This window comes from Pan paniscus, chromosome Y (assembly GCF_029289425.2).
Source record: "Pan paniscus chromosome Y, NHGRI_mPanPan1-v2.0_pri, whole genome shotgun sequence".
NCBI classification, from domain to species: Eukaryota; Metazoa; Chordata; class Mammalia; order Primates; family Hominidae; genus Pan; species Pan paniscus.
This window is the reverse complement of record NC_073273.2, coordinates 9,114,782-9,141,233: the sequence shown is the minus strand read 5'-3', so window position 1 is coordinate 9,141,233 and position 26,452 is coordinate 9,114,782. Positions and strand designations below refer to the sequence as shown.

Here is a 26,452-nt window from a genome sequence, read left to right as displayed (position 1 = left end):
CAATAATCAATAGCTCACCAACCAAAAAGAGTCCTGGACCAGATGGATTCACAGCCGAATTCTACCAGAGGTACAAGGAGGAACTGGTACCATTCCTTCTGAAACTATTCCAATCAACAGAAAAAGACGGAATCCTCCCTAACTCATTTTATGAGGCCAGCATCATTCTGATACTAAAGCCAGGCAGAGACACAACCAAAAAAGGGAATTTTAGACCAATATCCTTGATGAACATTGATGCAAAAATCCTCAATAAAATACTGGCAAAACGAATCCAGCAGCACATCAAAAAGCTTATCCACCATGATCAAGTGGGTTTCATCGCTGGGATGCAAGGCTGGTGCAATATACGCAAATCAATAAATGTAATCCAGCATATAAACAGAACCAAAGACAAAAAACACATGATTATCTCAATAGATGCAGAAAAAGCCCTTGACAAAATTCAACAACCCTTCATGCTAAAAACTCTCAATAAATTAGGTATTGATGGGACGTATTTCAAAATAGTAAGAGCTATCTATGACAAACCCACAGCCAATATCATACTGAATGGGCAAAAACTGGAAGCATTCCCTTTGAAAACTGGCACAAGAGAGGGATGCCCTCTCTCACCACTCCTATTCAACATAGTGTTGGAAGTTCTGGCCAGGGCAATTAGTCAGGAGAAGGAAATAAAGGGTATTCAATTAGGAAAGGAAGAAGTCAAATGGTCCCTGTTTGCAGACGACATGATTATATATCTAGAAAACCCCATTGTCTCAGCCCAAAATCTCCTTAAGCTGATAAGCAGCTTCAGCAATGTCTCAGGATACAAAATCAATGTACAAAAATCACAAGCACTCTTATACACCAACAACAGACAAACAGAGAGCCCAATCATGAGTGAACTCCCATTCACAATTGCTTCAAAGAGAATAAAATGCCTAGGAAATCAACTTACAAGGGATGTGAAGGACCTCTTCAAGGAGAACTACAAACCACTGCTCAAGGAAATAAAAGAGGATACAAACAAATGGAAGAACATTCCATGCTCATGAGTAGGAAGAATCAATATCGTGAAAATGGCCATACTGCCCAAGGTGATTTACAGATTCAATGCCATCCCCATCAAGCTACCAATGCCTTTCTTCACAGAATTGGAAAAAACTACTTTAAAGTTCATATGGAACCAAAAAAGAGCCCGCATTGCCAAGTCAATCCTAAGCCAAAAGAACAAAGCTGGAGGCATCACACGACCTGACTTCAAACTATACTACAAGGCTACAGTAACCAAAACAGCATGGTACTGGTACCAAAACAGAAATATAGATCAATGGAACAGAACAGAGCCCTCAGAAATAACGCCGCATATCTACAACTATCTGATCTTTGACAAACCTGAGAAAAACAAGCAATGGGGAAAGGATTCCCTATTTAATAAATGGTGCTGGGAAAACTGGCTAGCCATATGTAGAAAGCTGAAACTGCATCCCTTCCTTACACCTTATACAAAAATCAATTCAAGATGGATTAAAGACTTAAACGTTAGACGTAAAACCATAAAAACCCTAGAAGAAAACCTAGGCATTATCATTCAGGACATAGGCACAGGCGAGGACTTCACGTCTAAAACACCAAAAGCAATGGCAACAAAAGACAAAATTGACAAATGGGATCTAATTAAACTCAAGAGCTTCTGCACAGAAAAAGAAACTACCATCAGAGTGAACAGGCAACCTACAAAATGGGAGAAAATTTTCACAACCTACTCATCTGACAAAGGGCTAATATCCAGAATCTACAATGAGCTAAAACAAATTTACAAGAAAAAACAAACAACCTCATCAAAAAGTGGGTGAAGGACATGAACAGACATTTCTCAAAAGAAGACATTTATGCAGCCAAAAAACACATGAAAAAATGCTCATCATCACTGGCCATCAGAGAAATGCAAATCAAAACCACAATGAGATACCATCTCACACCAGTTAGAACGGCAATCATTTAAAAGTCAGGAAACAACAGGTGCTGGAGAAGACGTGGAGAAATAGGAACACTTTTACACTGCTGGTGGGACTGTAAACTAGTTCAACCATTGTGGAAGTCAGTGTGGCGATTCCTCAGGGATCTAGAACTGGAAATACCATTTGACCCAGCCATCCCATTACTGGGTATATACCCAAAGGAGTATAAATCATGCTGCTATAAAGGCACATGCACAGGTATGTTTATTGCGGCATTATTCACAATAGCAAAGACTTGGAACCAACCCAAATGTCCAACAATGATAGACTGGAATAAGAAAATGTGGCACATATACACCATGGAATACTATGCAGCCATAAAAAATGATGAGTTCATGTCCTTTGTAGGGACATGGATGAAATTGGAAATCATCATTCTCAGTAAACTATCGCAAGAAAAAAACCCAAACACCGCATATTCTCACTCATACGTGGGAATTGAACAATGAGATCACATGGACACAGGAAGGGAAATATCACACTCTGGGGACTGTTGTGGGGTGGGGGGAGGGGGGAGGGATAGCATTGGGAGATATACCTAATGCTAGATGACCAGTTAGCGGGTGCAGAGCACCAGCATGGCACATGTATACAAATGGAACTAACCTGCACAATGTGCACATGTACCCTAAAACTTAAAGCATAATTAAAAAAAAAAAAGAATTGACTACTTCACCAAAGTTTAGCTTATACTGTGTACTTATTCACACTCAGCAGTTATTTCTTACACTGGTGATAAGGCTCCATTAAGACAGATTGCAATGTAAGTTAAATTAATACATTTGCAATTTTGCTGTAAGAATATTTCTAGACTGTTTTGTATCAGACAATATTATAGGGTAAAATGTAGTTCTATAGATGTTATGGCTTTGTCTGTACTTCATTCCAAAAAACTCAGTGCAGTCTGTAATCCAATACTGGAGAAGAGAAAGTATAATGTCTTATATGTTTCAATAAATTCTTATTGTTTGAAAACATACAGGTAGCAGCATACATGAATACACCCAGAATCACTAATGCCTCACAGTAAACGAGAGAAACAAGTAGGGCTTTTTTTCTAGCCATGGTTCAGAGAAGGAAAAAGAAGAGGTATACCATACATGTTTCAAGTACATGGAAAATATCAACAAATTAGAAACACTGCAGAACTATTTCACTATTATTTTGTTACTACATTTTCCGTCAAAGAAAATGTCTTTTAAGCGAACTCATCAACAAAATGAACTAAGAAGAATATAAACGTTATTTATCACCAGTAAGTGATAGAGTATGTCAAACCCTACTTTAAATATCAATGTAACCAGGATCAGAGAAATTACATGCCAGAAACTCACGGGCTTTATATATATATACTAAATCACATCAGAAATCTACCCATTCCAGAACCAGAATATATCCAGAAGTCAGCCATTTATATGAGGAGGCATCTGGAAATCATTTCAAATAAAGGATAGCTAGATGAATTGCTAAACTTACTGAAGAATAAAGTAGGCAGACACATAAGGAGAGCTGCTTTCATTCACTTTAGGAACTGCTTATACGGGGGAAAGCTGCTCTGGTGATTTGCAGGTAATACTCTCCTTTACTTCTATTCTTATTTAACCGTAATTAACAGCAAAGCATTTCTGTTTCTCTTCTATAAATTTACTACTGCTGGTAAAGCCAGAGGCAGATTCTATGCAGCTATATGCGAATTCTAAAGTCACGTGAATATTACCTTTCTTTGATTATATAGTCTATCATTATGTGGAGCTGCCATTGCTTAAGCACATAAAACCCTGAGGGCAAAAAAGGCACTGTTGCTGCCTTGGGAGTTTATAATCGGGTTAACAAGAAAGTAACAACAACAACAAAAAACATTAATATAAAGAGTCACTTAAAAATATTTATAGGCATATATGACATGGAAAATAATCAAGAATGAACAGGAAGTCTATGTTTGGCTAATTCCCTTAATGTCAAGGACAACATAATCCCTTTGCTCCCCAACAGGCCCCTATGGTGGTATCTTTAAAAAAAAAAAACAAAAAAAAAAAAGGAAACCAAAACTATTAAACTGTTCCTACACATTTTCAAACACACATGAGAAAGACAGTATTGAAATACTGATCCAGCTGTCTCCTTTTTTATTATAATAAAAGTAACAGAAAGGAAAACTTAAGTACTTTATGTTTCTTGTCCATGACATTCTTGTTACTTTAAATTTGAATCTTCACCTTTCTACAAATTTTTGGGAGTTGGCAATGTGGAAACCTCAAAAATACTAGCTCTTTCAGTTTATTATCATAGATATAGTTATGGGTCATAGATATACTTGTATCGTTGAGAAGAGATCCTGAGAATGACTATCGTCAAACAGCCAGCTAAAATGAAAATATAATTGGAATTCTGTGCTCTGAAAAGTGGATCATAATTTTATTTCACTCTGTCTCCCTAAAAAAATTCATGAAAGTCAGTTTGGATGTTTCATTCAGCTGTTTGACAGCAAAGATGAAAACTATATCCAGAAATGAAGAAGGGGACACCAAATCTCAGAAATCTCTCTACACAAATGTTATTGCCAAGTATATTCCTGTCAAAATATTACTTCATTACTTCTAAATAAGACAGAGGTCTTCATTCTACACTAAGTCTTTCCTTAAATTTTAGGGACACTTCACTAGTTAAAAATGACCAACTATTCAGGAAATTTCTATAAACAAGTTAAAGGCCTCAATAATACCTGAAAGCAAACCATTTTACTACTTCTTACATTACCTGATAATTGTATACAGGCAACTGATATCCAGTGGTGACCTGAACTGGTGAATTTGGATAAGCAGGAAATGCCTGAAAAGGTTGCAGAAAAAATGAATATGGTAAACCACATTTTAAAATTAGAAAGAAATATAATTCCCAATATAACAAAAATATTACAAAACGGAAAATATCCTTTTTCTACATACAACAATGCAGAATTCCAAATGAATGACTTTATGAAGAAAGAAAGATTCTATGTCAAGTGCTACACTTTGGGTGTGAAGGGGGAACAAATGACAAAAGAACTGACTACTTCACCAAAGTTTACCTTATACTGTGTACTTATTCACACCCAGAAATTATTTCTTACACTGGTGATAAGGCTCCATTAAGACAGATTGCAATGTAAGGTAAATCAATACATTTGCAATTTCGCTGTAAGAATATTTCCAGACTGTTTTGTATCAGAAAATATTGTAGGGTAATATGTAGTTCTATAGATGTTATGGCTTTGTCTGTATTTCATTCCAAAAAACTAATTGCAGTCTATATTCCAACACTGGAGAAGAAAAAGTATAATGTCTGACATGTTTCAATAAATTCTTATTGTTTGAAAACATACAAGTAGCAGCATACATGAATACACCCAGAATCACTAATGCCTCACAGTAAACAAGAGAAACAAGTAGGGCTTTTTTTCTAGCCATGGTTCAGAGAAGGAAAAAGAAGAGGTATACCATACATGTTTCAAGTACATGGAAAATATCAACAAATTAGAGACACAGCAGAACGATTTCACTATTATTTCATTACTTCATTTTCTGTCAAAGAAAATGTCTTTTAAGCTAACACATCAATGAAATGAACTAAGAAGAAAATAAACAATATTTATCAACAGTAAGTGACAGACTATGTCAAACCCTACTTTAAATATCAATGTAACCACGATCAGAGAAATTACATGCCAGAAACTCATCGGGTTTATATATATATACTAAACCACATCAGAAATCTGCCCATTCCAGAACCAGAATATATCCAGAAGTCAGCCATTTATATGAGGAGGCATCTGGAAATCATTTCAAATAAAGGATAGCTAGATGAATTGCTAAACTTACTGAAGAATAAAGTAGGCAGACACATAAGGGGAGCTGCTTTCATTCACTTTAGGAACTGCTTATACGGGGGAAAGCTGCTCTGGTGATTTGCAGGTAATACTCTCCTTTACTTCTATTCTTATTTAACCGTAATTAACAGCAAAGCATTTCTGTTTCTCTTCTATAAATTTACTACTGCTGGTAAAGCCAGAGGCAGATTCTATGCAGCTATATGCGAATTCTAAAGTCACGTGAATATTACCTTTCTTTGATTATATAGTCTATCATTATGTGGAGCTGCCATTGCTTAAGCACATAAAACCCTGAGGGCAAAAAAGGCACTGTTGCTGCCTTGGGAGTTTATAATCGGGTTAACAAGAAAGTAACAACAACAACAAAAAACATTAATATAAAGAGTCACTTAAAAATATTTATAGGCATATATGACATGGAAAATAATCAAGAATGAACAGGAAGTCTATGTTTGGCTAATTCAAATAACATCAAGGACAACATAATCCCTTTGCTCCGCAACAGGCCCCTAAGGTGGAACCTTAAAAAATAAATAAATAATAAATAAAAGGAAACCAAAACTATTAAAGTATTCCTACACATTTTCAAAAACACATGAGAAACACACTATTAAAGTACTTATCCTGCAGTCTCCTTTATTGTAATAAAAGCAACAGAAAGGAAAACTCAAATACTTTATGTTTCTAGTCCATGACATTCTTGTTACTTTTATATCGGAAACTTCAGCTTTCTCCAAATTTTCGGGATTTTGCAATGTGGAAACCTCAAAGATACTAGCTCTTTCAGTTTATTACCATAGATATAATTATGGGTCACAGATATACTTGTATCTATGAAAAGAGATCCAGAGAATTACTATCGTCAAACAGCCAGCTAAAATGAAAATGTAACTGGAATTCTGTGCTCTGAAAAGTGCAGCATAATTTTATTTCACTCTATCTCCCTAAGAAAATTCATGAAAGACATTTTGGATGTTTCATTTAGCTATTTGACAGTAAAGATGAAAACTACATCCAGAAATGAAGAAGACAACACCGAACCTCAGAAACCTTTTCTACAGAAAAGTTATTGCCAAGTATATTCCTGTCAAAATACTACCTCATTATTCTAAATAACACAGAGGTCTTCATTCCACACTAAGTGTTTCCTTAAATTTTAGGTACACTTCACTAGTTTAAAATGAGCAACTATTCAGGAAATTTGTATGAACAAGTTAAAGGCCTCAATAATACCTAAAAGCAAATCATTTTACTCCCTCTGACATTACGTGATAATTGTATACAGGCAACTGATATCCAGTGGTGACGTGAAATGGTGAATTTGGATAAGCAGGAAATGCCTGAGAAGAAAGGTTGTAGAAAAAAATGAATATGGTAAACCATTTTTTTAAAATTAGAAAGAAATATAATTCTGAATATAACAAAAATAGGTAAAATATTGTTTTTCTACATACAATAATGCAGAATTCTAAATGAATGACTGACTTTATGAAGAAAGAAAGATTCTATGACAAGTGCTACACTTTGGGAGTGAAGGGGGAACTAATGACAAAAGAATTGACTATTTCACCAAAGTATACCTTATACTGTGTACTTATTCACACCCAGAAGTTATTTCTTACACTGGTGGTAAGGCTCCATTAAGAGCGATTGCAATGTAAGTTAAATTAATACATTTGCTATTTCCCTGTCAGAATATTTCTAGACTCTTTTGTATCAGACAATATTATAGGACAATATATAGTTCGACACATGTTATGGCTTTGTCTGTACTTCATTAGGAAAAACTAAGTGCAGTCTATAATCCAATACTGGAGAAGAGAAAGTATAATGTCTTATATGTTTCAATAAATTTTTATTATCTGAAAACATACAGGTAGCAGCATACATGAATACACACAGATTCAAGTAATGGCTCACAGTAAATAACAGAAACAAGTAAGGCTTTTTTTCTAGCCATTGTTCAGAGAAGGAAAAAGAAGAGGTATACCATACATGTTTCAAGTACATGGAAAATATCACGAAATTAGAGACACCGCAGAACTATTTCACTATTATTTTGTTACTTCATTTTCCATCAAAGAAAATGTCTTTTAAGCTAACACATAAATAAAACGAACTAAGAAGAATATAAAGGTTATTTATCAACATTAAGTGATGGAGTATGTCAAACCCTACTTTAAATATCAATGTAACCAAGATCAGAGAAATTAGATGCCAGAAGCTCACGGGGTTTCTATATATATTAAACCACATCAGAAATCTACCCATTCCAGAAGCAGAATATATCCAGAAGTCAGCAATTTATATGAGGAGGCATCTGGAATTCATTTCAAAAAAAAAAAATAGCTAGATGAAGTGCTAAACTTACCAAAGAATAGAGTAGGCAGACACATAAGGGGAGCTGCTTTCATTCACTTTAGGAACTGGTTATAAGGGGGAAAGCAGCTCCGGTGACTTGGCGGTAATACTCTCGTTTACTCCTATTCTTATTTAAGCGTAATTAACAACAAAGCATTTCTGTTTCTCTTCTATAAATATTCTATTGCTGGTAAAGCCAGAGGCAGATTCTATGCAGATACATGCTAATTGTAAAGTCACATGAACACTACCTTTCTTTCAGTATATAGTCTATCATTATGTGGACCTGCCATTGCTTAACCACATAAAAACCTGAGGGCAAAAAAGGCACTCTTGCTCCCATGGGAGTTTATAATCGGGTTAACAAGAAAGTAACAACAACAAAAAAATTAATATAAAGAATCACTTAAATATATTTATAGGCATATATGACATGGAAAAAAATCAAGAATGAACAGGAAGTCTATGTTTGGCTAATTCACTTAACGTCAAGGACAATATAATCCCTTTGCTCCCCAACAGGACCTTATGGTGGCATCTTAAAAAAAAAAAAAAAAAAAGAAAGCAAAAAAAAGGACACCAAAAGTATTATAAGTATTCCTACACATTTTCAAAAACACGTGAGAAATACAACATTGAAGTACTTATCCGGCTGTCTCCTTTTTCATTATAATAAAAGTAACAGAAAGGAAAACTTAAGTACTTTATGTTTCTAGTCCATGACATTCTTGTTACTTTTATATTTGAAACTTCACCTCTCTCCAAATTTTCGGGAGCGGGCAATGTGGAAACCTCAAAGATACTACCTCTTTCAGTTTATTTCCATAGATATAATTATGGGTCATAGATATACTTGTATCTATGAAAAGAGATCCAGAGAATTACTATCTTCAGACAGCCAGCTAAAATGAAAATGTAATTGGGATTCTGTGCTCTGAAAAGTGCAGCATAAATTTATTTCACTCTATCTCCCTAAGAAAATTCATGAAAGTCAGTTTGGATGTTTCATTCAGCTATTTCACAGTAAAGATGAAAACTACATCCAGAAATAAAGGAGAGAACACCACATCTCAGAAATCTCTTCTACAGAAAAGTTATTGCCAGGTATATTCCTCTCAAAATACTACTTCATTAATTCTAAATAAGACAGACGTCTTCAATTCTACACTAATTCTAAGTGTTTCCTTAAATTTTAGGTACACTTCACTAGTTTAAAATGACCAACTATTCAGGAAATTTGTATAAACAAGTTAAATGCCTCAATAATACCTGAAAGTAAATCATTTTACTCCTTCTTACATTACCTGATAATTATATACAGGCAACTGATATCCAGTGGTGACCTGAAATGGTGAACTTGGATAAGCAGGAAATGCCTGAAAAGAAACGTTGCAGAAAAAAATGAATATGGTAAACCACTTTTTAAAATTACAAAGAAATATAATTCCCAATATAACAAAAATATTACAAAAGGTAAAATATCGTTTTTCTAAGTACAACAATGCAGAATTCCAAATGAAGGACTGACTTCATGAAGAAAGAAAGATTCTATGTCAAGTGCTACACTATGGGTGTGAAGGGGGAACAAATGACAAAAGAATTGACTACTTCACCAAAGTTTACCCTATACTGTGTACTTATTCACACCCAGAAGTTATTTCTTACACTGGTGGTAAGGCTCCATTCAGAGAGATTGCAAGGTAAGTTAAATTAACACATTTGCAATTTCTCTGTAAGAATATTTCTAGACTGTTTTGTATCAGACAATATTATAGGGTAATATGTAGTTCGACAGATGTTATGGCTTTGTCTGTATTTCATTACGAAAAACTAAGTGCAGTCTATAATCCCATACTGGAGAAGAGAAAGTATAATCTCTTACATGTTTCAATAAATTCTTATTGTTTGAAAACATACAGGTAGCAGCATACATGAATACACCCAGAATCAGTAATGCCTTACAGTAAATGACAGAAAAAAGTAGGACTTTTTTTCTAGCCATTGTTCAGAGAAGGAAAAAGAAGAGGTATACCATACATGTTTCAAGTACATGGAAAATACCAACAAATTAAAGACACTGCAGAACTATTTCACTATTATTTTATTACTTCATTTTCCGTCAGAGAAAATGTCTTTTAAGCTAACACGTCAATAAAATGAACTAGGAAGAGTATAAACGTTATTTATCAACGGTAGGTGACAGAGTACGTCAAACCCTACTTTAAATATCAATGTAACCAGGATCAGAGAAATTAGACGCCAGAAGCTCACGGGGTTTATATATATATATACAAAACCACCTCAGAAATCTATCATTCCAGAACAAGAAAATATCCAGAAGTCAGCAATTTATATGAAGAGGCATCCGGAAATCATTTCAAATAAAGGATAGCTAGATGAACTGCTAAACTTACCGCAGAATAAAGTAGGCAGACACATAAAGCGAGCTGCTTTCATTCACTTTAGGAACTGGGTATAACGGGGAAAGCAGCTCCGGTGATTTCGAGGTAATACTCTCGTTTACTCCTATTCTTATTTAAGCGTCATTAACGGCAAAGCAATTCTGTTTCTCTTCTATAAATTTTCTATTGCTGGTAAAGCCAGAGGCAGATTCTAGGCAGATACACGCTAATTCTAAAGTCAAGTGAATACTACCTTTCTGTGATTATATAGTCTATCATTATGTGGACCTGCCATTGCTTAAGCACATAAAAATCTGAGGGCAAAAAAGGCACTCTTGCTCCCATGGGAGTTCATAATTGGGTTAACAACAAAGTAACAACAACAAAAAAATTAATATAAAGAATCACTTAAAAATATTTATAGGCATATAGGACATGGAAAAAAATCAAGAATGAACAGGAAGTCTATGTTTGGCTAATTCACTTAACGTCAAGGACAACATAATCCTTTGCTCCCCAACAGGCCCATACGTTGGCATCTTAAAAAAAAAAAAAAAGAAAGTAAAAAAAAGGACACCAAAAGTATTATACGTATTCCTACACATTTTCAAAAACACGTGAGAAATACAACATTGAAGTACTTATCCGGCTGTCTCCTTTTTCATTATAATAAAAGTAACAGAAAGGAAAACTTAAGTACTTTATGTTTCTAGTCCATGACATTCTTGTTACTTTTATATTTGAAACTTCACCTTTCTCCAAATTTTCGGGAGTTGGCAATGTGGAAACCTCAAAGATACTACCTCTTTCAGTTTCTTACCATAGATTTAATTATGGGTCATAGATATACTTGTATCTATGAAAAGAGATCCAGAGAATTACTATCATCAAACAGCTAGCTAAAATGAAAATATAATTGGAATTCTGTGCTCTGAAACGTGCAGCATAAATTTATTTCACTCTACCTCCCTAAGAAAATTCATGAAAATCAGTTTGGATGTTTCATTCAGCTATGTGACAGTAAAAATGAAAACTACATCCAGAAATAAAGAAGAGAACACCACATCTCAGAAATCTCTTCTACAGAAAAGTTATTGCCAAGTATATTCCTCTCAAAATACTACTTCATTACTTTGAAATAAGACAGACGTCTTCATTCTACACTAATTCTAAGTGTTTCTTTAAATTTTAGGTCCACTTCACTAGTTTAAAATGACCAACTTATTCAGGAAATTTGTATAAACAAGTTAAATGCCTCAATAATACCTGAAAGTAAATCATTTTACTCCTTCTTACATTACCTGATAATTATATACAGGCAACTGATATCCAGTGGTGACCTGAAATGGTGAACTTGGATAAGCAGGAAATGCCTGAAAAGAAAGGTTTGCAGAAAAAAAAATGAATATGGTAAGCCACTTTTTAAAATTACAAAGAAATACAATTCCTCATATAACAAAGCTATTAAAAAAGGTAAAATATCGTTTTTCTACATACAACAATGCAGAATTCCAAATGACTGACTGACTTCATGAAGAAAGAAAGATTCTATTTCAAGTGCTACACTTTGGGTGTGAAGGGGGAACAAATGACAAAAGAATTCACTACTTCACCAAAGTTTACCTTATACTGTGTACTTATTCATACCCAGAAGTTATTTCTCTCACTGGTGATAAGGCTCCATTAAGACAGATTGCAATGTAAGTTAATACATTTGCAATTTCTCTGTAAGAATATTTCTAGACTGTTTTGTATCAGACAATATTGTAGGGTAATATGTAGTTGTACAGATGTTATGGCTTTGTCTGTACTTCATTCCAAAAAACTAAGTGCAGTCTATAATCCAATACTGGACAAGAGAAAGTATAATGTCTTATATGTTTCAAGAAATTCTTATTGTTTGAAAACATACAGGTAGCAGCATACATGAATACACCCAGAATCAGTAATGCCTCACAGTAAATCACAGAAAAAAGTAGGACTTTTTTTCTAGCCATTGTTCAGAGAAGGAAAAAGTAGAGGTATACCATACATGTTTCAAGTACATGGAAAATATCAACAAATTAGAGACACTGCAGAACTATTTCACTATTATTTTGTTACTTCATTTTCCGTCAAAGAAAATGTCTTTTAAGCTAACACGTCAATAAAATGAACTAAGAAGAATATAAACGTTATTTATCAACAGTAGGTGACAGAGTATGTCAAACCCTACTTTAAATATCAATGTAACCAGGATCAGAGAAATTAGATGCCAGAAGCTCATGGGGTTTACATATATATACTAAACCACATCAGAAATCTACTCATTCCAGAACCAGGAAATATCCAGAAGTCAGCAATTTATATGAGGAGGCATCTGGAAATCATTTCAAATAAAGGACAGCTAGATGAACTGCTAAACTTACCGCAGAATAAAGTAGGCAGACACATAAGGAGAGCTGCTTTCATTCACTTTAGGAACTGGTTATAAGGGGGAAAGCAGCTCCGGTGATTTGGAGGTAATACTCTCGTTCACTCCTGTTCTTATTTAAGTGTCATTAACAGCAAAGCAATTCTGTTTCTCTTCTATAAATTTTCTATTGCTGGTAAAGCCAGAGGCAGATTCTTGGCAGATACGTGCTAATTCTAAAGTCAAGTGAATACCACTTTTCTGTGATTATATAGTCTATCATTATGTGGACCTGCCATTGCTTAAGCACATAAAAACCTGAGGGCAAAAAAGGCACTCTTGATCCGATGGGAGTTCGTAATCGGGTTCACAAGAAAGAAACAACAACAAAAAAATTAATATAAAGAATCACTCAAAAATATTTATAGGCATATAGGACATGGAAAAAAATCAAGAATGAACAGGAAGTCTATGTTTGGCTAATTCACTTAACGTCAAGAACGGAATCCCTTTGCTCCCCAATAGGCCCCTATGGTGGCACCTTTAAAAAAAAAAAAAAGGACACCAAAACTATTAAAGTATTCCTACACATTTTCAAAAACTCATGAGAAACACAATATTGAAGTCCTTATCCGGCTGTCTCCTTTTTTATTATAATAAAAGTAACAGAAAGGAAAACTTAAGTACTTTATGTTTCTAGTCCATGACATTCTTGTTACTTTTATATTTGAAACTTCACCTTTCTCCAAATTTTCAGGAGTTGGCAATGTGGAAACCTCAAAGATACTACCTCTTTCAGTTTATTTCCATAGATATAATTATGGGTCATAGATATACTTGTATCTATGAAAAGAGATCCAGAGAATTACTATCTTCAAACAGCCAGCTAAAATGAAAATGTAATTGGGATTCTGTGCTCTGAAAAGTGCAGCATAAATTTATTTCACTCTATCTCCCTAAGAAAATTCATGAAAGTCAGTTTGGATGTTTCATTCAGCTATTTCACAGTAAAGATGAAAACTACATCCAGAAATAAAGGAGAGAACACCACATCTCAGAAATCTCTTCTACAGAAATGTTATTGCCAGGTGTATTCCTCTCAAAATACTACTTCATTACTTCTAAATAAGACAGACGTCTTCATTCTACACTAATTCTAAGTGTTTCCTTAAATTTTAGGTACACTTCACTAGTTTAAAATGACCAACTATTCAGGAAATTTGTATAAAAAAGTTAAAGGCCCCAATAATACCTGAAAGCAAATCATTTTACTCCCTCTTACATTACCTGATAATTATATACAGGCAACTGATATCCAGTGGTGACCTGAAATGCTGAATCTGGATAAGTGGGATATTCCTGAAAATAAATTATACAGAAAGAATGAATTAATACGTTAAAACATTATTTTTAATTAGGAAGAATTAGTCCCAATATAACAAAAGTATTAAAAACTCTGAAATACTAATTATTTTTCTATATGCAACAATGTAGAATTGTAAGTGACTGACTGATTTATGAAGAACGTATTATTCTCGGTCAAGTGCTATGGTTGGGCGTGGAGGGGGAACAGACAAATGTCAAAAGAACTGGCTATTTCACCGGGCAGTTAACCTTACTTCTATTGTGTACTTATGCCCACCCAGAAGTTATTTCTTGCACTGGTGATAAGGCTGCATTAAGACAGAGTTCAATGTAAGTTAAATTAATACATTTGCTATTTCCCTGTAAAAATGCTTCCAGACTGATGTGTATTTGACAATATTATAAGGTAATACGTAGTTCTACAGAATTTACGGCGTTTTCTGTACTTCATGTTGAAAAACTAAATGCAGTATATAATCCAATACTGGAAAAGAGATAGTATAATGTCTCATATGTTTCAATAAATACTTATTGTTTCAACACATACAGGTAAGCAGCATGCATCAATACACCCAGATTCAGTAATGGCTCACAGTAAATGATAGAAGTAGGGCGTTTATTCCAGCCATTGTTCAGAGAAGGAAAAAGAAGATGAGGTATACCATACATGTTTCAAGTACAGGGAAAATGTCAACAAATGAGAAACACTGAATATAACTACTTCACTACTATTCTGTTATTTTATTTTCCATCAAAGAAAATGTCTTTTAAACTAAGATATAAATAAAATGAACTAAGAAGAAAATAAACGTTATTTACCACCAGTAAGTGACAGAATATGTCAAATCTACTTTAAATAGCAAACTAACAAGGATCAGAGACATTACATGCCAGAAACTGACGGGATTTACAGATACCTAAAACATATCAGAAATCTACCCATTCCAGAACCAGAATATATCTGGAAGTCAGCAATTTAATATGCAGAGGCATCTGGAAATCATTTCAAATAAAGAATACCTGGATTAACTGCTAAACTTAGAGAAGAATAAAGCAGGCAGACACATGAGGAGAACTGCTTTTAAATATTTTAGTTATATGGGGGAAAGCAGCTCAGGTGTTATAGAGGTAATACTCTTTTTAATCCTATTCTTATTTAAGAGTAATTAACAGCAAAACATTTCTGTTTCTCTTTATGAAATTTTTTACGGTTGGTACATCCAGATGCAGATTCTCATCAGATACATGCTATTCTAAAGCCAAATTAATACTACCTTTCTTAGATAAAGCCACATTAGGACTACCTTTCTTAGATTAAATAATCTATCGAAAAGAAACTGAACACTTGTCATTATTTGGAGAAGCCATTGCTTAAGCATACAAAAACCTGAGAGAGAAAAAGGCACTGTTGCTCCCATGGGAGATTATAATTGGGTTAAAAAGAAACTAACAAAACGTTAACACATCAATATAAAGAATCATTAAAAATATTTATAGGCATATGTGCCACACAAAAAATCAAGAAAGAAGAGCAAGTATATGTTTCACTAATTCGCTTAACCAGAGGAACAACATAACTCCTTTGCGCCCCAACGGGCCAGTGCAGTGGAATCTTAAATTAAAAAAAAAAAAAGTAACCAAAATTATTTAAATACTCCTACACATTTTCAAAAACACATGAGTTACATAATATTGGAGTATTTATCATGATGGCTCCTTTGTTATAATAAAAGAAACAGAATAGAAAAAAGAAGTACTTTAGGTTTCTAATCCCCAAAGTTCTTGTTGTTACTTCTACACAGAAAACCTCACCTTTTTCCCAATTTTATGGAAATAGAATTGTGGAACCCTCAAAGATATTAATTCTTTGAATTTGTTACCACAGATACGATTATGGGTCACAGATAATAGTTGTACCGTTGAAAAGAGACCCAGAGAACTGCTATCATGAAGCAGCAAGCTAAAATAAAAATACAATTGGAATTCTGTGCTCTAAGAATTCGGTAAAGCTTTTATTTCACTCTGTATCTCTACAAGATTCATGAAAGTCAGTCTGGATGTTTCAGCTCTTTGACAGCAAAGATAACAAAATACATGCTGAAACAAAGAAGGGAACACCAAATCTCAGAAACTGTTCTGCAGAAAAGTTATTGCTAAGTACCCTCCTGTCAAAATCTTATTTCATCACTTCTAAATAAAACAGAGGTCCTCATTACACTAATTCTAAGTGATTTCTTAAATTTTAGGTACAGTTCACTAGTTTAAAACGACAACCTATTCAAGCAATTTGTATAAGCAAGTTGAAGGCCTCAGTAGTAGCTGAAAGTAAATCATTTTACTCCCTCTTCAATCACCTGATAATTATACACAGGCAACTGATACCCAGTGATGACCTGACCTGGTGAGTTTGGATAAGGAGAATAAGCCGAGAATAAAGTTTACAGAAAGAATGGATTAATACGGTAAAATGTGTTTGTTTGTTTTTTTAACTAGAAAGCAATATCATTCCCAAAATAACAAAAATACGAAAAACCTTGAAATGGTAATTATTTTTCTACATACAGAAATACAGATTTCTAAATGAATGACTGACACGAAGAAACAAATATTCTCTGTCAAGTGCTACCCTTTGGGCGGGGAGGGGGAAGAGACAAATGACAAAACAAGTGACTGTTGCACCGGCCAAAGTCCACCATATTTATACTGTGTACTTATGCCCACCCAGAAGTTATTTCTTACGCTGGTGATAAGGCTCTATTAAGATAGATTTCAACGTAAGTTAAAATAATACATTTGCTCTTTCTTTGCCAAAATACTTCTAGACTGTTTGCTATCTGACGATATTATAGGGTAATACTGTAGTTCTTCGACAGATGTTACGGCTTTCTCTGTACTTCATTTCCACAGATTAAGGGCAGTAAATAAGCCACAGCTGGAAAAGAGACAGTATAATGTCTTCTACTTTTCAATAAATACTTACTGATTAAAAACATACAGGTAGCATCATTCATCAATACACCCACATTCAGTAATGGCTCACAGTAAATGCTACAAACAAGTAGGGCTTTTCTTCTAGCCATTGCTCAGAGAAGGAAAAAGAAGAAGAGGTGGACCCTACACGTTTCAAGTACACGGAAAATGTCAACAAATGAGAGACACTGAAGAACTAATTCACTACTATTTGGTTACTTTATTTTCCATCGAAGAAAATCTCTTTTAAACTAACACATAAATAAAATGAACGAAGAACAAACTAAACGTTATTTATCACCAGTAAGTGACAAGAGTATGTCAAATCCTACTTTAAATATCAAAGCAACCAGCATCAGAGAAATTACATGCCAGAAACTCACGGGATTTCTAGATAGAGCAAAAGAGATCAGAAATCTACCCATCCCAGAACCAGAATGTACCCAGAAGTCAAGCAATTTATATGAGGAGGCATCTGGAAATCATTGCAAGTAAAGAATAGCTAGGTTAACTGCTAACCTTAGAGAACAATAAACTAGGCAGACACATAAGGAGGGCTGCTTCCAAATACTTTAGGAACTAGTTATATGAGGTGAAAGAGGCAGAGATAGGAAGAGATTTGTTCATGTGTCTACAGAGGTCATTTCTAAGAGAAAGCTTCGCCAAGTATACAGAAGATTCTTAGCTCAAATGACGAACACGAAGAATAAGAAATTTCTAACAAAAGTAACAGATTTCCCGTTACTCACACTGTTCAAACAGGGATTCTATTGCCACTTACTATGGAAAGTGTAGATACAATTCCACAGAGGGAAGGATGACTACAATAAACAAGAGAACAGGAACATAAGCAGTTCTTACCTGAACGTGCTGAGTTATAGGACTCGGCGTGATGTGGGGCTGCAGGTAGGTTTCAGTGTTTGGATTCCGCCGGACGTTCTGAAACTGTGGTGGAGGAGGAGGATTAACTACCAAAGGACGTGGCTGCACATGACGAGCACCTTTTTAAAAAGCAAGAAGAAAAAAGCCTATTTTTAGTTATTTGAAAAGCTACACGGGTCAAAAAAGAACAATTTCTTTTCCTACTCACATAACTTTTGTTTCCTGATTGCAGGGCCCAGCTTCAGCTTTTTACCATGGAAATGTATCTGTGACTGAAAATAGAACCGTTAACAAAACTAGAATCAATTTTCAAGTGTTAGCTTCCAAGACTTGGGTAAACACCTGAAGTCTTCTAAAGTACCTATCATCATAGAAGATCGGGGACAACCACGCACCAAATTAAAATTTGTCATCACGAAGCTACCTTACTTACCCTTACTACTCTAATCAGTGTCAAGAGGCATCAAGTGAAAGTTGATCAAAAACTTTCCATCACCCTGTCTCCAACCCTTCCTGTCTGTAGTTCATGAAACTAGGTGTCCAGTCAAAAATAAACAGGATCAAACAAGCTATGTGAGGTTACTCTGAGTTTGGATTTTGAACAGGAAGTCTGTCTTTCCCCAAATTTTACACAAGTCCGAGTATATCACTGACACTAAACGTTGTAGCAATAAGATAAATAAGAGATTTTTCTATTAGATTACTTACTCCTACTATCTTCTGGACATCCACGTCATTAACAAACGAAACAAATCCATAGCTATAAAGGCAGACAAATGAAGCATAAAATCACCATCATACAGCACGTGGTTCAGAAGTTCTACTCTTCTATATACAGAAGTGATCATGACAAAAGACGAATAGTATACCATGATAAGTATTTGCTAAGATGTACATGACAGATCCTCTATAAATACCACTTTTTCTTAAGCAGAACTATGTCAAAATGTGCTAGGATTAGGGCAGTGTGAAAACTTTATTGACTAACAAAGAATTCATATCTGTGAACCTGAATTTAACTTACTGTCTAAGACAAGGTGGTTAAAATTTAAGATGCTGTGCAGTGTATGAAGAAAACAATTATTTGAGAAGACTGATTAACTCATCTGTATGAAATAGAAACTGGAGACATTTAAAAACAAACATTAGAAAAATGGTCAAATAGAAGAACTGGTAATAGCCTTTTATCCCCTACGTGAAAGAAATTAACACTGCAGAATATTTCATTTATACAAGGGTCAGAATATCAGTTTTGAAGTCTTGTCTGATACTTATAGAATAGGTGACTGGAGTTCACATATTTTTGATAAGATTACTCACCCTTTGGACACACCAGTTCGATTCCTGATTCTCTTCACTTCTTTCACTGTACCGTATCTACCAAAGAAGCTTCTAATCTCAGTTTCATCCGTCTATGGAAAAGAATTGAACGTCAGAGTAAAAATTCAGCATTCAAAAATTTCAACTTTACTACAATTTTACTACCATGAGGTGGAAATTTCTCCCCCATTTATCCCCGAATGACCAGCAGCCCTTTGTCAAAGATATTTTTAGTACCTATGGGTCAAACCTAAAAGCAATTCTAAACCTCCAGGAAGTACAAAAAAAACCATTTAAGTTTGTAACAGGGCCCAAATCCCATTGTTCATGATGTATTTTAAGGTAAAAATGAGGTACGAATACAATACCCTATCATCAATTCCACCAACAAAAACAGTGTTTGGCACGATTTTGCCTTCTGGTAACACCCAGCCTTGGCTAGCTGCAGCTGATGAAGACTGGGTGCTGGCCTCTCTGGAGATGGTTGAGTTTGGAGTCTCAGGATTGGCAGCAGACTGTAATTTGGAAAGCAGACATCATAATTACGTATGCAGGCAAAACCCATACATAATGTGCAATACCATTTTTGTATTTTAAGTATATTTTATATAAATTACTTTCATTGTAAATTAGTCACCAGTGCAGCTCAGTTCAGGCTCAGGATTTAAACTTATCAGAGTACATCAGCATGGAATTTTAACCGAAGGATACAGTACTTTCTTAAACCTAGTGCCGCTCATCACCGAGTCCTGTATAACGCTGTGGAAGAATACCCATTTAGTATTTGTGAAAGTACTGTGTGAAGTAGTTAAAAAAGACACCCAAAACTAGAGAGTTTAGATTTGTAAAAATTAAAGTTATTAAAATCATCCTGTTCTATATTCATAAACAACTTTTCACTTTACTGAGTAGACTAAAGATAAATCTTAAAAAAAAAAAAAAAAAAAAAAGCCCCACCAAAAAGAAAATAAGCCTCAACGTTTTAAACCAATTTGTTACAATCCTCTTCCGTAACGCTAGGGTGTTCAAAGCATCTTTTGAAATAACATTTTACTTCCTGAGTAACACGGAATCAGTCTGACTGATAATTCTGATTTTCACAGTGGGCTGATAGATATAAATGATACCATCTTTATTTTCAGATAAAAAAACAAAGACATATAACTCACTAATTTTCTAGATTCTGATCAGAACTGTCTTTATTCTTTCCACAGCAGACTCTAAGGTTAATGTAAAATTTTCTGAAGTAGTATTCATAAGTAATACATACGTTGGAGAAACAATATAGCATAGTGAAACAAAAATTAATTCAGTCAGGAGATCTAGGTTTATGTCCCTTACAGGTAAGTGGTTATAAGCCACCTACTTGCCAGCTACGTATCTGTGGGCAAAGTGCTTTGAGAATGACATGAGATCACATCTGTGAATTCATTTTGTACGTATAAAGTGGTACAAGTGGTGTGCCAATGTAAGTTAGTGTCCTGTTATTTGAATTTATTTTCAGCCGATTTGTTTTCAAGTTTCTTTTTTGGCTTCACTATTTAGCTGACTTATTTTGAAAAAATTTTAATTAAGAACTAACTGACACATCAGGAAACTATGACACATCATTAATTTAAAAATCATTGGTGAAGTGCTGTTGACTTCACAAATGTCAGTACAAAATGCTGCAAAAGAGAAAGCTATTACACATATACCTGTCTGAAAGAAAACAAAAGACAAAAGAAACTGTGTTATCTTTTTGAACACAGTAATGTTACAGAAGTTAATAAGAAAGGAGGGTTCCTGCTTTGTTAATTAGAGCCTAGAAGTTACTGATTCTACACAGCTTTACTAGAGATGAAATCTAAATTGTCAAATCAACTAAAGCCGAGGTTACTGCATTTCTCTATTCTTTCGTGCTTGTACTTGCTATTTTGGGTTTGTAACTAATTCCTAATTCTTTCCTTTAACAGCGTTATTTCATGACAATGATGTGAAAGAAAAATTTAAAACACTATTTTTAAAGTTTTCCCTTTCAAAAATGTCTCACATTACTGTTTTTTCCAAATGACATTAAGCTGCACTACCTTGAACTACTGGGAACCTGATTAGATCTCCCTTCCCTATAGACAATTTACCAATTCCTTCTCCGTTCATTCAGAAATCCCAAACAGAATAAAACAAAACAAAACAAATTCTGAAATTCTTGTAGTTTCTTTTTCTCCTTTCCAATTCCCCCTTGATTTGTGGATGAACTTTGGGTATGTGTTTCCTTGATAAACAAGCTATATGACAGTATTGTCTCGGCACCATAGTGTTTGGATGTATTCTAATTTAGAAATGTAACATCTGGCAGAAAACTGTGTCAGACTATGAGAGGTTATGGAAATGCACTGATTCTCAACTGGGCAAGATTTTTGAGCCCCAGGGGCATTTAGCGACGTTTAGAGATTGGCTGTCACAACTGAGATGTATTCCTGGAATCTGATGGGCCGAAGGCCAGGCACACTACTGCGCATCCTACAGTGTAAAGACAGCCTCCTACAACAAGGAAGTATTTGGTGCGCAATTTGAAAAGGGTCTGGTTAAGAAACCTTGTCACCGTGCCACAAGAATTGAAGAGGAAAATTCTTCTTTGGGAAGAACCTGATTTCCATCGCTCACTAAAGTGAATCTTTTCATGACCTCGGTTTCAGCTTCCTTGCTTGAAAACGAATGGCCGGAAAAGACCTCGGGTGTCTCTTCTGATTCTCATACTCATTTGGATACTCGAAATAACCGTAGTTTGGTAAAGAAGAAAAAAGGCACTTGATATGATTAAGAAGTTTGACTTTAGCTTGGATCTTACAAACCGGCTGCCTGCTTAACTGGAATCGTACATATAAAATTCACTGAATCTCTTTAATAGCGTCATAATACTTTAAATTAAGGAAGTAATGATCATGTCCTAGTCCTCAGCCAGCAGGTGGCGCTCAAAGCTAACAAGGTAAGCAATATACTTCGTTTTCTGCAATGTACTTCACTTTTACCATGGCTCGAGTAGCAGGGATTGTTCAATTCCGACTGTGTACTTATACATAATTATATAACGCATATATAAAAATCCACAATCAACAGACAATCTTTGGTTAGTTTTAAACTACGGCCAAAAATATAAATGAATGCTTCGGATAAGCAAACGTTTAATTTTAAAGAAAGTACCATCGTAACCGTCAATGGCATCCTGAAAACAAACTGCATTAAAGAAGTAATTTTCTTAACCGTATCTTCAAGTGAGTTGTTGAATTTTCAAATGAGAAATGTTGCAATAGTAAACAGGGGTGAGCTTCAACACCATCATACACGCAACTCTCACTGCTACATAGGGCAACTACATTCCTTGTTACATGTGGACAACCAAGTGACAATGACAGCTATAGGCTGCAAAAAAATTATCGTTATTTAAACTTCTGGCATGTCAGCTCCTTTGCCAGTATTATCTAATTCAATTACTATGTCAACCTGTCAGCAAACTGATACTTATATAAACTGACCAGGAAAAAGCCTATTATTTGTAGTCAGCAAAGTTACATTCACAGCAATAGAAGAGAAGCAAATAAAGAGAGTGATAAAATTAAGAAAATATGACGTGAAAATCAGAATAAAAACCTTAAGCAAATCAAAGAGCAGATTATCGGGGAGTGGTGCGTGGGGAGGATGAAATTCAAGCAATAAACAATCCTGGCAAAACAAAGCAAGAAAACACAAGAAAGCAAAAGTATACATGAGACCTGAAAAATGGGTTGCGGCCACAGATAATAGAAGAATGCTACGCAGAAACTCTATTTTCAATGAGGAAGAAAGTATTTCTCAACGCGTTTTACAAAGCTAAAAGCATATAGGTAACAAAGCCTCATCCAGATGATCCATCCCTGCCCTCAACACAAATGCAAAATTCCAGCAGTATATAAAGAGTCTAAGTTTACATTGGGAATGCAAGAATACTCCATTCGCAGGATACATTACTTTAGTTCATCACTGAAAATCATTTGATAAAATACAGCACTCATAATTTAAATTTTTTAAAAACCCAAGTAAACTAGAGGTAGAGGAATCCTATTTTCTATCAATCTCATTCTACCCTATCATCAAGCTTACAAGTGAAATAGTTGAGTCAACTCAATTGAAAGTAGGAATGAGGTAAGGGCACCAGGGCACCTCCTTATTACTCCTACATATGTTTTCCACTGTGTATGACAAAAGTGAATACTAATACAAAGTATTCTTATGAATCAGTAAGAAAATAAAATTAAAAAGGTAATTTTTAAAAAGCTAAAGATCAATGATCAACTTCAATGACGATTTTTAAAAGTGCACATCAACATAATGTAATATTTTCCAGCTATTAGGCTGACAATTTAAAAAATACTAGTAACTTTCACTGGAATGGGTGTGGAAAAGAGAGCACTCTACACACCATCAGTGAGAAAATACTAATACATGATTTACCAAGAGTACTTTGGAAAAGCTGTATCATAATTTGATAAGCGGGGATACTCACCACTATACTAAAAAGGAGAATTCATTATAAAATTGTTATACAAGGGGCAAAGTGCTTTCACCTAGCAATTCCACTTACAGCAATTCATCTCAAGAAATTAATAGTACAAGCGTGCCAAGATATTTACACAAAGATATTCACAGCGTTGTTCTTTTTGAGACTGAGTCTCTCTTTGCCGCCTAGGCTGGAGTGCAGTGGCACAATCTCAGCTCACAGCAATCTGCGCCCCAGGATCACGTGATTCTGCTGCCTCAGCCTCCCGAGTAGCTGGGATTACAAGTGTGCGCCACCACGCCTGGCTAATTTGTCTGTATTTTTAGTAGAGACAGGAAACAAAAATCATCCAAATATTCCTTCACATTTTCAAAAACACATGAGATAACACAACATTGAAGTACATACGCTGGTTCCTTTAATTTGTTATTATAATAAAAGAAACAGAATGGAAAAAAGAATTACTTCAAGTTTCTAATCCCTGACGTTCTTGTTGTTACTTCTATATGTAAAACCTCAACTTTTTCCCAATTTTCTGGGGTTGGTATTGTGGAAATCTCGAGGATATTAGTTCTTTGAATGTATTACCATAGATATGATCATGGGTCATATATACAGTCATATCTATGAAAAGAGACACAGAGGACTACTATTGTGAAGCAGCCAGCTAAAATAAAAATATAATTCAAATTCTGTGCTCTAAAAAGTGGGTAATAATTTTATTTCACTCTGTCTCTCTAAAAAACTGATAAAAGTCAGTCTGGATGTTTCGGCTATTTGACGGCAAAGATTTAAAAAAAAAAAAAAAACACATGCTACAATATAGAAGGGGACACCAAATCTCAAAAAACTATTCTACAGTAAAGTTTTTGCTAAGTACATTCCTGTCAAAATATTACTCAATTACTTCTAAATAATACAGAGGCCTTCATTCTAGACTAATTTGAAGTGTTGTCTTAAATTTTAGGTACATTTCACTTCTTTAAAATGGCAAACTATTCAAGCAATTTGTATAAACAAAGGGCTCAATAATATCTGAAAGTAAATCATTTTACTCCCTCTTAAATTACCTGATAATTATATACAGGCAAATGATATCTAGTGATGCCGTGAACTGCTGAATTTGGGTAAGTAGTGTGTGCCTATAAATAAAGTTTACAGTAAGAATGAATGAATATGGTAAAAGATTTTGTTAATTAGAAATACTATTCCCAATATAAAAAACTATGAAAAAGTTTTAAAACATTACTTTTCTATATACAGCACTGCAGAATTCTAAATGAGTGACTGATTTTATGAAGAAAGAAATATTCTGTCAAGTGAGGCCCTTTGGCTGGGGAAGGGGAACAGACAAATGACAAAAGAAGGGACTATTTCACCAGACAAGTTTACCTTATTTATACTGTGTACTTACGCCCGCCCAGAAGTTATTTCTTACGCTGGTGATAAGGCTCTATTAAGACAGACTTCAACTGTAAGTTAAATTAATCCATTTGCTATTTCTTTGTTAAAATACTTCTAAAGGGTTTTCTATTTGACAATATTATAGGGTAATATGAAGTTCTCCTACAAATGTTACGGCTTTTTCCGTACTTCATTTCAAAAAACTAAGGGCAGTATATGATCCACAGCTGGAAAAGAGACAGTATGGTGTCTTCTACGTTTCAATAAATACTTACTGATTGAAAACTATACGTAGCATCACACATGAATACACCCAGATTACATAATGGCTCACCGTAAATGTGAGAAACAGGGCTTTTTTTCTAGCCATCGTTCAGAGGACAAAAAAGAAGCAGAGGTATACCCTACCTGTTTCAAGCACATGGAAAACGTCAACAAATGAGAGACACTGAAGAACTATTTCACCACTATTTTGTTACTTTATTTTCCATCAAAGAAAATGTCTTTTAAACTAAGACATCAATAAAACAAACTAAAAAGAAAATAAACGTTACTTATCCCCAGTAAGTGACAGAGTATGTCAAATCCTACTTTAAATATCAAGGTAACCAGCATCAGAGAAATCACATGCCCGAAACTCATGGGATTTATAAATATAGTAAAACACATCAGAAATCTACCCATTCCAGAACCAGAATATATCCAGAAGTCAGCAATCTATATGAGGAGACGTCTGGAAATCATTGCAAGTAAAGAACAGCTGGATGAATTGCTAACCTTCGGGAAGAATAAACTAGGCAGACACACAAAGACAGCTGCTTTCAAATATTTTCGGAACTAGTTATGTGGGGGGAAAGCAGTTCGGGTGTTTTAGAGGTAATACTCTTTTTTCTTCCTACTCTTATTTAAGAGTAATTAATAGCAAAACATTTCTGTTCCTCTTGAACACTTTTTTTTTTTTTTTTT

The 26,452-nt window shown here is 34.6% G+C and overlaps 1 protein-coding gene across 1 annotated transcript in view; it reads right to left on the bottom strand.

The window, feature by feature from the left end:
- LOC129395621 (deleted in azoospermia protein 4-like) overlaps nt 1-26,452 on the bottom strand; it is a 46,696-nt gene that overhangs the window by 13,274 nt on the left and 6,970 nt on the right. The window contains exons 9-21 of the mRNA XM_063601993.1: nt 25,168-25,226; nt 19,935-20,081; nt 19,567-19,658; nt 18,955-19,006; nt 18,455-18,518; nt 18,227-18,365; nt 16,749-16,821; nt 15,956-16,006; nt 14,317-14,388; nt 11,939-12,010; nt 9,540-9,611; nt 7,143-7,214; nt 4,764-4,835 (exon numbers count right to left, since the gene is read on the bottom strand). Coding sequence (XP_063458063.1) covers nt 4,764-4,835; nt 7,143-7,214; nt 9,540-9,611; nt 11,939-12,010; nt 14,317-14,388; nt 15,956-16,006; nt 16,749-16,821; nt 18,227-18,365; nt 18,455-18,518; nt 18,955-19,006; nt 19,567-19,658; nt 19,935-20,081; nt 25,168-25,226 — 1,037 coding nt within the window. The remainder of the gene's footprint in view (nt 1-4,763; nt 4,836-7,142; nt 7,215-9,539; nt 9,612-11,938; nt 12,011-14,316; nt 14,389-15,955; nt 16,007-16,748; nt 16,822-18,226; nt 18,366-18,454; nt 18,519-18,954; nt 19,007-19,566; nt 19,659-19,934; nt 20,082-25,167; nt 25,227-26,452) is intronic.